Source organism: Dreissena polymorpha, chromosome 2 (genome assembly GCF_020536995.1).
Source record: "Dreissena polymorpha isolate Duluth1 chromosome 2, UMN_Dpol_1.0, whole genome shotgun sequence".
NCBI lineage: Eukaryota > Metazoa > Mollusca > Bivalvia > Myida > Dreissenidae > Dreissena > Dreissena polymorpha.
In genome coordinates this window covers 9,466,959-9,479,994 of record NC_068356.1, presented here as the reverse complement: position 1 = coordinate 9,479,994, position 13,036 = coordinate 9,466,959, and the positions used below count along the sequence as shown (strand labels likewise).

At 34.7% G+C, this 13,036-nt stretch overlaps 1 protein-coding gene across 1 annotated transcript in view; it reads left to right on the top strand.

Annotated features, from left to right (window-relative positions):
• Positions 1–13,036, top strand: part of LOC127865821 (mucin-like protein) — a 130,157-nt gene that overhangs the window by 17,306 nt on the left and 99,815 nt on the right. The window contains exons 2-4 of the mRNA XM_052405836.1: positions 5,798–5,993; positions 6,675–6,856; positions 8,495–8,591. Of these exons, the coding sequence (XP_052261796.1) occupies positions 5,798–5,993; positions 6,675–6,856; positions 8,495–8,591 (475 nt within the window). The remainder of the gene's footprint in view (positions 1–5,797; positions 5,994–6,674; positions 6,857–8,494; positions 8,592–13,036) is intronic.

Genomic DNA, 13,036 nt, shown 5'->3' with positions numbered 1-13,036 from the left:
GAATAATTGCAGTGAACAATGGTATTTTAATATTCTCTTCCAGCGTTAATTATTTGACCGTGTGATAAGATGACATGCACATAGCATTTCAGTTATATTTTATCTTCGTTGCATCGTAATATTTGCATCTGTAAGTCAATGCAACATGCTTTGACAGCATAAGTAGTGCATATAAAAATAGCATATTTAAACCATTAAACAATGTCACAGAGCCTTTTTTTGTTAACATGTACCACTTAATGCACAATGCACTTGTATCGTCATTAAAATACAAATCAATATCAATGCATTTGTCTGAATTTTTTATTGAATGATATGGTTGTCTGCTAGGAAATCTTATTTGAGCATATAAAAAACTATATGTATACTTTATACAAAAATACTCGATATCAAAAAAGGAAATGTAATCAATAAAAGGGAATACCAAATGATAAACAAGACAAATATATATCACAATTTGCTAATGATACATTTGTTTTATAAACTACTGCATTACAATTAGGCTAGATCACGAATTTCATTTTCAAAAAATCAGGTTTGATTAGAGGCATTACAATACAGCTCGATACCCATTCAGTCAAGATCGAATCTAGAGGGGGGGGGGGCGGTAGAAGAACTCAACTTAAACTATGATATCTAACTGTCTATGTTGACCTATCTCGATTTATTGAGCTTAATTAGAATGAATAAACTAGCTACATTAGAAAATAGTATTACACATTGGTACAGACGAGATTTAAATCTCGTATAACTGCTAACTAATATTAAGACCAAGCTATAAGCATCATTTAATCACCTGTCTCTTTTGTGACATCCCATGTTATTTACATTTTTAAACCATCAGCTATTCAAATTGGTTTGCAAGAAGACAGAAATCATTACAACAGATGTCGCTTAAGTGCGACTTTCAGGGCTCATCATTACAATATATGTTGATAAAGGGCGTTTAATGAATAAGAAAAGATATTCAATCACTGGAAATTTCACATTCTCAGCCACACAGGAATCGATTTTAACAAACAAACTTTATAGAGAGTTTATACGCAAGTTTTGTGATAAAAGGAGTAAGCTCTCTTAATATAATGTTAAACTATATAAATTGATACATAGAACATTTACAACGCATTGCGTCAACGTAATTATATAAACTTGTAATCATGAATTAATGCAATAATTTATTATATAATATTTATAAACGGACTTTCGAAATACCATCATGTAAAATACAAAGTGCAATAATACTTTTCACATGGTTCAATACAATGGGAAAATGCTCCCATCGACAAGTGTTTTAAACACGAATAAGGCTTTTCAACAGAATAGATGGAACAAAATCACTCCTATTAAAATGGGCTTGTCGGACAGTAATTCATGCAAAGTTTAAACATATCAGATGAATCAATTACCAAAAAAATCATACATTGAAAAAGCTTATAAACCAATAGAAATAAACTACGACTTGTTACCTCTTGATGATAAAAAAAATTAATAACATCTGCTTTATTAAAGTCATGGCGAAATTTAAAAGTCACTTTGTGAATGCAAAATTAAAGAAGTTATCCCATTATTTCAGGGTATTTAGTCTTGTCCATAATAGTCTTTAAATATGAAAGAAATCACAACACGTGAATCGATTAAAGAAATGTAATGGATAATTTTAAGAATTCTATGTTATAAGTTAAACCATTTTCAAAAGTATAATTGTTGTTCACTCCATTTAAATGAGACATTTGACACATACGTTAATTTTGGTTAATTGTTTGTGTTGTCTAAATATTCTATTCATAGTAAATATTATTCGTCATCATCGTGTGAGGACTAAAACTCGTAAAAGAATCTTTAAAGCGAGATTATATGATTTTTTATATGTGTTAAATTGTAATATATTGAAAAATATGTTACAATAACACAAAATAGGCAAGAAAAATTACATTAAAGACGAATTTCATAAAATGCAGCAAACACAAATTAGCGCCACGAGCCGATTGTGACGAAGATATTTCGTACATATTTTCCTGCAATAACCGAAGCATTCGTCTTTTTATTAGGATCAGAGTTAGTGTTCGTGTGTCGTATGAATATATATCGTTGTAGGAATTTAAAATAACCGTTAAACTAAATATAGATTCACATCGTACATGCATGATATACATGATGGCGAATTCGACTGTACGGACATTTTCGATTTCAGAATTAAATATCTGGCTTATTTTGCATTTTTCGATCCATGTTCTTCTTAACTTTTATTTTAATTTATATTGAAATATATATATATATATATATATATATATATATATATATAATAAGTTTTTTTACACATTTTATATAAATTCATAAATATTTGACAAAATCGTATAATCTCGCATTAATTCATTCAGTAAGATTCTGCAATACAAATAGATATTTTTGCAGACTATAAGTTGGCTGTCATCGTTTATCATTCCATTGCAGGTAAAAAGCCATTTAGCACATGTTTAAAAATGAGTTCTGAGGAGTGCGGCGTCCTCGAAACAAACAATGTTTGTTAATAATCGTTATGTTAAGGTCTCATACCAAATTAAAATGTTTATTGATATATGCAAACGATCGTAATTAATTTACATATTTACAGTGTATTTAAGGAATACCATTATCATCAACTGCAAAGCAGAAATTCTCTGGATAATATATATACAATCCAAATGAATGTGTCACAAATACAATGTTTTGGCCATTAAATCATCAACAAATACGATTTCGATGCTCTTTTGCAATTGTTCTCCGTCATCGTTATTGAAATCAAGTTGCGAGATAAAATAGGAGAAAATTAAAAATTTCTACACTACGATATTGTCAGTTTGTTAACTCTTATGGCTTTATTCTCGCCCACTAGAAATTTTTATGAGAACATATCAAAATCTCCTCGCTGCAGGACTTTTGAGATACAGTAATCTGCTTAACTGCACATAGTTTGAATAGATAATGCTCACTCATTTGTGACATAAGGGATAATGTCTTTGTCTTCAAAATGTTTAATTTAAAACATATGAAACTAGAAATGGCGCGACAGAGACCAACGCGTATCCCCACGCCGCATGTTTGACCCAGGGGCGCCCCAGGATTGGTGATGTGGCCATCCATAATTGAGAATGACCGTATTGTCATAAGAGATGTTCAGTATCAATTTGAAGTATATCGGTGTAGAAATTAAGAAGTTAATGTAAACTAACCTAAAAAAATGAGTGAAAATCTCTGACCCGGCCCACCCCAACCCCCATAACTTTTGAGCCAGGGGTCAGATCAAAATTCCAAATAGTGCACTGTCGTACATATGCTTATAACTACCATGTTTGTAAGTTTTAATGTTCTTGTGCTAATAGTGTAGGAGGAGATTGTGGCCTGGACAGACGGCGGAGATAACCACATGATAGATATCAAAATCTAGACGCGGACCCTAAGTTCAAGGTCAAGGTCACAGGGGTCAAACATTTTATGCGCCTGGAATGGTCTTGTCCAGATACACATGCATATAAAATATGAATGCAATATATAAAGGGACACAGACGTTATGAGACTTTCTAAATTCGCGGTCGCAGATTTCGAAACCTGAACGCGGACCCCAAGTTAAAAAATTTCATGCGCATGGAAAGGTGTTGTCCAGATACACATGCGTACCAAATATGAAAGCAATAGCTGAAGGGACACAGTGGTTATGAGCCTTTTTCGAATCGCGGTCGCAGATTTCGAAACCTGAACGCTGACCTCAAGTTCAAGGTCAAGGTAATGGGTGTAAAATTTGTATGCGCATGGAAAGGTGTTGTTTAGATACACATGCATACCAAGTACGAAAGCAATATCTGAAGAGACACAGTAGGTATAAGCATTTTTCGAATCGCGGTCGCAGATTTCGAAACCTGAAAGCTGACCTCAAGTTCAAGGTCAAGGTCTCAGGGGTCAACAATTTTATGCACATGGAAAGCTCTTGTCCAGATACACATGCATACCAAATTTGAAATCAATATCTGAAGGGACACAGAAGTTATGAGCCTTTTTCGAATCGCGGTCGCAGGAAAATCTCTTACCCGGCCCCATTCCAACCCCCATAACTTTTGACCCAGGAGTCAGATCAAAATTCCAAATAGTTCACTGTAGCACATATGCTCATAGCTACCATGTATGTAAGTTTCAAGGTTCTAGTGTTAATAGTGTAGAAGGAGCAGATGGCAAGGACGGACGGACGGAAGACGGACATAACCACAATATCCCCTTTTTTTCTCCGAAAAGCGTGGGGATAATTAAAGTGTGATAAAAGGTATATTTTACTACACACTTTGTTTCATATACATTATTAGAATACTTTCGTAACCAAAACATCAACAAATTGCTTGTTAATGTATGCATTTTTCACTCACGTGCATCTTAATTACGATTGCAATTTCAATATTTTATAGTAAAACATATATTACTGAAGTTCTTTTGTAAATATCATAGACATCGTGTATACAAGATGCAAAAGCAAGGACAAAACTATCAGATTTTACGTAATGCCGTATTATGTCCTCATCAACATTCGATTTCACGTCACAACATGATTCTGGTATATTGTAAAACTATTTGCTAAACCAAAACTTCAATGAACTGGATTGATCTTACAATTTTAATACGATTTGAACGTTATATACTAGATAATGACAATCGAAATGTCTGTTTGGCTAAGGATTTTACATGTTTTACCAAAATTGTCGGATTAACTTAATCCATTCGTTTGACACAGTGAAAATGATTGATTCATTTTTCAATTATAACTAAGATATAGTCCCATCAATCTGCATTTGGTCAGAGATATTATTCGTGTCAAAGATTAAAAAAGGTTTTCTAGGACGTCACCAAAGTACTTTTGCTTAACATTTACCTTACTTTGATAAAGTAAGGCTCATATATGACTTTCATATATATATTTTACTTTACAATCAGTCACATCTTTAGTTCCTTTAAATCTGGTAGGATCATATGCTCGTCTTTAAGTGGTGTGTGTGTGTCAAGAAATATTTTAATATGGTATAAATAAACTACGAGACCCTATAGCCATAAGTGGATATTTATGACACGTGCGAAGTTTCTAAAACAGATTCGAATTTTTTGTGTTTGAGCCGCAGAAAAACAGGTTTACATTTATGGGGTTAATTTCCACACTCAAATGTTTGAGTTTGTCCTGTTTTTGTTGGTCATTGGTCACTTGCCGTCGCTAGAGATCTAGTATAGATAATACGATTTATCTCCCGCGGATGCAACCTGTTTTTTTACCCTACGTGTCTATTTGACAGTCTTGGCAAACCCCACACGGTCTCAACTAGCATTGGAACAAAACACTAGGGAAGTGTATTCGCCATCCCATTTTCAAACTTCAGAAAATACTTAGACCCAAGGTGTCGTATTTACAAAATGTAAAAAAATATGTAGATGTTATTAACACATTTTTTTCTGGATCGAAAATAATGTAGTAATAGGAAGTAATAAATATCAATTAAGACTCCACATTGACGCACTTTTAATTTAATAGTACACCTTGCATTAAATATTTATATTATGCATTTAAAGTTAAACGGGTAACCTTTATTTGCTTTATCATATTTACATCATGCATTAATGTAACATAAATTATGTTTGCAAAAAGACACTTTTTTATCAAATCAAAATCTGTACAACATTTAAGAATTATGTTAATGGTGTGTTGGGTTATCTACTTCAAGCATTAGGTATGTTGTGTTAACCTTTGTGCCTTTTGTGGATTAAAGTATTTTTTTAAATTTCATTTCAGGCACAACAACATATATTTGTGAAAAAATTCTTCAAGATAAGAATCTCATATCGCTTATCACCACACAGAAGGCTGCAGTAAACCCGTGCGCATGCGCGGAGTATGATATGCAACGAGACGCCATGTTTGAAAAGCTCGGGCATTGCTATGAAGAATGGCTTTATAGTGATGGCGTCAAGCAGAGATGCTGTTACAGGTACAGAATACCGATACACGAAAAACACGCACTTTTCAGTGCTGTTGCTTTTTTATAGCGTACTTGATATTATTTTTTAGTTCTTTTAGATTAAGATTATAATCGGATTTTTTTAGCTAAATGAAAATCTTAATTACTATGTATATAGTCATGTGCTTACTTGAGATATGGACATTTATTTTAACATTTGTCTATACGTTGAACTAAAAGCCTCATTAACACTCGAAATCAACGAATATTTCCTAACATATTTCGAAATATAAAGTTAGCACATAAACAAATCAGTGTTCCTTCTAGAAATAGCTAATTTTTACATCTATATGTGGTCTGGTAACATAGATTTACCAAAATACAAAATGTCGATAATTTTGTTTGTGGGACAATAAATTCCATTTGAATTTCCCGCGAAGATATTGGAACATTTACGAGCGAAGGCGAGGCTCGCTTCGGGCAGGTCACGAGAAATACGTCGTGCTTCCGACGCTTCCCAAAGCAACATAACTTTTTCATTTGACTTTTATATAAATAATGGTTATATCAAAGCATTAAGTGATTGGAGTTGTTAAATGTTTGTAGTTACACTTATCACTACTGTTCGTATTTATTTTCAGAATTTCACAAATAACTAAAAAATATATAATAAGATCTGTTCATGTATTATGTAAATCTTGTATGATGTAGCATGACTGGCAAATTGCTACCTGGATACAGTGATGGTGGATTTGTTATTCTGGATGGAATTGAACATTCAATCAATGCAATCCACGACGGCTGTTGTAACAATAACAATCAAACACTGTGCAAGACGTTTTACAACATTACTCAGTCAGATACTTGCAAGCTGTATCAGGATCAACTATCAGGTAACTATTTTTAATAGCATAACAATTTCAGATTTTGTCGATATCGTTTTATTGAATTTGTTCACATGTTTTCGCTTTAAAATATCATGGTATGTATTTATTAAAGAAACTTTAACATTTGGAATATTTTTAATATTTATAAAGGCAAGAAAACCGGATTCAAACCTAAAAACTGTAGGAGCTTTAGCACAATCAGCTTATTTTCTTATTTTTCATCAAAGTACCATATTTCTTACAATGTTTAATTGAGGATTATAACTTTGCTTACTTGAAAACAATGCTTAATGTTTTGGAAAATTTGATTTTTTCCAAACTCTGGACAAGTCCGTTTCTATTAAGTCACAAGCGTAACAAGCGTCCGTGCGTCTTCTCCAAAATAACAATGACGCAGCCGCCGACGCTACTTATATTAGCTTTACCACTCTAGTTGATAAGTCTTAATTTTTTAAACACTTGCGCCCATCGTGCATTAAATGTACATCCATCGTTTGTAAGTTTACTTGAAATGATCCCGACGTTGTACGAAAAATTAGTGGTTCACCGTGCGACTGACATGCGAAAGTCGCATGTTGATTTCTGGTCTTAAATATACACCTTACGGTCACCGCAACGACGGTAGACTGATGTTTACAATGAATCGATCGCGTCTTCTTTTGATTAATATGTTTACATATAAAAGTGGTCTAATATAAAGTTTCAATCATTAGAAAGGAAGCCATGCAGTACATACGATAAAGATCGCCAACGCTAGCGTCGTATTGATGTGTTCGGGTGCATGCAACGGCAGAAAAAAAGGCCGCTTCTTTACCCATTTGACACATTATTGTTGATTCAAACGTCCCATGGCGACTATTTACCTAATGATGATATGCCAAGCTCTTCTGCATTTGAACTTCTCAGCGGATGTTTATCTTTTGTGCAAATAAGTATCGAAACACTGACGCATAAATTGACGGCATGAGCAATTATTTGCTATTTTCGTTTTTCCACGCGATGGCATTCTTGAACATCAAACCAAACTCACTTTGAAAAAAACACGCATTTCTTGTTAAAAAATAAACACATAATGCACAGTTGCCGTGTCGCAAGGCTACATATAATCGATGAACTTTTGAATATACTGCGTCACTAGCGCGACCACAGTTGGCATGTACACTGTATGAACATCGTAACATTAAAGCACATATGCCTTGCGACCGACGTGTGAGTGACGGGACCCTCATATCAAACATATCATACTGATACCCACGTAAGTTATTCTGAAAACCAAAAATCGTGCGAATATCGCGAGATAATGACGCGTAAAAACTCGGTGAACGCGCGTAAATTACAAGTTTTCATCAGAAGGATGCGTTGGCCTTGCAAAATCCAATTATGCGCCTGGTCTTTGGTTTACGTCTGAAGCAGTGTGTCGGATGTGACCGAGGCTTAAAATTAATGTGAACAAATGATTATTCTAATAGTTATACTTTATAGGTCTTTGTTGTTTGCTTCATAATATGGCATTTGTATGCAGTTTACCTTCCTGTGTTACACGATCAAATTAAACGAGTTTTATGAAGTTTGGTATGAATTGATATATCATAGTGTGTGCTATGAAAGCTAAATTGTTACATATTTTATTTCTTTATTTTCAAGCTTATTCGTGGGGTGATCCAGTTATCGAAACCGTTAGCAATACGTCATATTCTTTCAACGGACACGGAGAATATGTTTTCCTGAAATCAAATAAAACGTAAGATTAAACAACTTTAAAACTTGTTTAAAAATAATTTGTTACATGTGTATCCTTTAAATATGCACTGTTGTTGTTTGTGTTGCTGTTTATTGGGAAATTCTTGTTTGCAGATATAAATTGACTGAGTGTTAGTGTTATATTACTATTGCTGGTAGAGCCCCGGTCCATCCCGGTTTGCGAACGCCGGTCGACCGGCGAGTACCGGGATGATGTGTAGACATTTTTGAATGCGGTCACACTGTTTCCCGGTGTCGCCCCGGTTCAAGCCGGTCAACAACCCGACAGAGTCCCGGTAAACCCCGGACTAGCTACGGTTTATGCCGGTGAAGCCCCGGCAGAGCCACGGATGTCGCCGGTATGCCCAGGTGGAGCCCCGGTGAAAGCCGGCAGCGTCCCAGCAGAGCCCCGGTATACCGTAACTCCACCGGCACTCACAGGGGCTATACCGGCATCAGACCCCGGCAGAGCTACGGCAACGCCCCTGTTTAACCATGGTCGTCGCCGGTAATGCCCAGTCGGAGCCCCGGTGAATGCCGGTGGCGTCCCGGCAGAGCGCCGGTTAACCTATGTATCGTAGCTATACCCGGACTCTGTCGACATTCACCGGGGCTACATCGGGACACAAACAACGACAACCGGGGCGTTGCCGTAGCTCAGCCGAGTCTGTATTGGCCCCGGTGGAGCTACGATGCCGCCCCGGTTGTTCCCGGTGCCGCCCCGGTTGTTTCCGGTGCTGCGCCGGTCGGTCCTTCCCTATGACTCCCGGTTCATCCCGGAGGTATTAAACATTTTAATACTTTCCCGGTGGAACCCCGGTTGTCTCCGGTCGTCCCCGATTCATCCCGGTCGTCCCCGGTGGAGCCCCGGGCCATCCCGGTAGAGTCCCGGTTCATCCCGGTAGATCCCAGATCACGCAACGGGGCCCCACCGGCATCATAGTGAGACTGGGCCTTAAGGATTTTTAAGTTAGTGTCGTATGCAAATATATTTTATAAACCATGAGCCCATAGGAGTGGTTTGCGTTAATTTGCAGAAAAAAGTATACTTTTTTCCAACAATTAACGTACATTTATATTATATATATATATATATATATATATATATATATATATATATATATATATATATATATATATATATATATATATATATATTTCGCATTATTCTTCCTTTCTAGAGTAGTTCTAAAGTAATCAAAAGAAGTTTATTAATTATTTAAAGCCGCTTCAATACTTCCAAATGCACGTTTTATTCTAAATAAGTTTGAGCGTGCATTTAAAGTAATACTTTATTGAAATACAATGATGAACTAATGATCTTGCTCGACATGACAATCACGTCGCGAGACTTACTTGTGATTGTCTTTTTATTGCGGGATCAACTCTCTATACTCAAACCACCAACACTAGTTCTCATTAATACTATCTAAATGTTACATAACATATGCATATTACAATAAGATCGGTTTTTATAAATTAATTTAAAGTAAACCATGTGATTTCAGATTTGAAATTCAGGCCCGTACCGATTACCTGATACCCACTTCAAATGATTCGACCCTTTTTACTGCTTTTGTGTTAACGGTAAGTTTTTCAGTAAATAATTATTATAAGCTTTATTATTTGCCGTCTATCTTGCAAAAAAATGTATGAGAAGTTTGATTGCGAAACACTTCAATATGATTTATTACATATTAACATTTATCCTTTCTGCTTTCGTTTTCCGTTGTGAAATTACGCATACCAGTCCCTGTTAAGAGTACGCGTGTTGTGGACTTATGTTTTGTCTGAGAATTCGATTTTAGCTAACACTCAGTAAAAGCAGTGTTGTATTAACTGTTTCGGAATGGTTAACATATAGATGAGCTCATGTTTAATGAAAATTCATGTAAACTTCAACGTTCAGTGTCAATTTAATTACAATTATAGAGAGAATGTGGAGATGTACTGTTGTATTCTCTTCGGGGAACAATATTTTCAATACAAAAAAAAATATTAGCTCCCGATTGCCTATACTATTTATATAATATTTATACAAGTATTATTTTCTTTTTTTTTTAGAATTACGAACAAGTGGAGTCGATCCATGTCATATTTAATAGAACCGGTATGAATCTGAACCTTTACGATAACAACGGTAGCCTCAACAAAAGCACTCCCCCCATCTGTACTACTGGCCAACCGCCAATTAACACAAAAGGGTTCACGGTCGTCTGCTTAAAACCGCCATCTCCCTTGGGTTTCCAAATTATGCCGAACGTTAGGCTAGCAAATGTAAAAGTGGTAAGTTGTTATTTATTTTGTACATGTATGTGCCAATTAAATCGTCGGCACACCTGACAGATTATACCTTGGCAAAACAGCCTATTTTTGATAATCAAAACAACACCGATCGAGCGATATCAGCTGAGAAATTTCATATCAATTCAATAAATACCACTAAATTGTTTGAAAACAAAGAAAAATATAGTAACCATTTAATAATACTTTAATTAGATAAAATGTTACTATTAAATGTAACACATTGATGTCATTGCGGGAAATTTACGGATCGATGTAACACATTGATGTCATTTTCGGGAAATTAACGGATCGAGGCGGTCATATTCTTCATGCGAAAAATACAACCAGAGTCATCGACTTTTAAACGATAAGTCTTTATAATATATCCATGGTATATACAGCACACAAATATCAACCCGAGAGATGTTTGACTAAAAAAATATGTCAGTGATCCTTCACTGAAGTCCGTTTCAAATAGTTCCATACACACTGCAGACTGCGTTATACAAATCGGATGATGTACATGTCAGTGTGCGACATAGGGCGAATTTAGACCTCATTATGTTTTTGTTTCTTAATTTACAAAACCATTATGTAAATATACCTATCAATATTTTGTTATATAAGTTCAAGTTAAACGTTAAAACGGTCAATATAATGCAGTAGTTATTTTGTTTTCAAAAATAATCTGTTACCATGAAAATTACATAGACAATGCCGAATTTGACATGTTAAGAAAAATACATTCAAGTAGAATTGAATGATAATGTAAGAATCATTTAAGAAAATTATAATACTCAATAAGTCAACATTCGAAATGAAGACAATTATCTAATGTGTTAATAAAAAGAACATATTAAACGTGACCTCTCACTTTAAGATCAATTACAGCACAATAAAAGATCTTATACTCAAGTAAAACATAGGCATTGTTTAATTTTTCGGTAACGTAAGTTTTATAATGCTACCTTAAAATCCGCCGTCCATAACGGGTTAACACTCGGTTTGGGTGTGATAGAAACGCATTTTTTTAGAATACATACCTGACTGTACTTCCAATAATTTTATAGAACTAAACACTATTGGATAAAGATAATAAACATCACCGGACCTTCTGCACTTGAATTATTGCAATTGTCTTGCAAAAAGAATGCGAAAAGTTTACTTTATGCTGCTAAGTAATAAGTTTTTTTTACCACCAAACCTTTAGAAATGTACAGGACATGTGTTATTCTATATTGTTCTTAATACCAATTGTTAAATAAGCATGGGGCAGGTCGGCTGTGCAGTAGGTGTTGGTTATTTGGTAGGTGCCTCCCCTTTTCAGAATGGAACCCTAAACAGAAACCGTCGTCCGTAAAGAATCATTTGTGTTCGGATGTAATAGAAACTTTCTATTTCATTCACTGTTGACCAAACGTGTACATATTGTGTGAAACCATGCAATATTAGATACAATAGATCATAAGCCATATTTCAAAATGTGAACTTAAGTAATTTTTCCTACCACACAATGCACAATAGATTTGCACTTTTTTTGTAGAACGATTCTTTAAGAGGATTGTTATATGTTTGAGTTTGTTACGTGGTTTGTAAAGAGAACATCACGTAGACGACAAATGTTTTGATTGTCAACATTGATTGAGTATACTTTTATAAATATATATCATACATGTTGCATTATAGATATAATCTCATCTCATCAAAATGAATGTGAATGAAAGCAAGTTGGTTAAACCGAAACAAACCATACATGTAAAAAATGCACTTTATTGTTCAATTTTTTCCACTTAATTTTCTTTTTTTAATACATTTGAACTGCATATATTGCCCAATTCCTTACAATTCAAGCTGAGGACCACCGGCGAAAAACGTTGACACATATTTGATCCTGTGTTGTTTGCATGCGACATTTGTAGAACACTTTTTTATATATTGATTAGTTATCTCATATATAAATTATAAGCGGCCTTCAACAGTATAGAGCACAAATGAAATACAACACAACAGATATGTGACCTTGACGCGACAGTATTATGTACACATTCATGGTATCTATTTGTTTTTTACGCAAATAAACGACATAAAACAGTTAAGAACATATGCACTGTTAGTTCAACATTCTGATTTTACTCTGGAAATATACATGACCTCTGAATT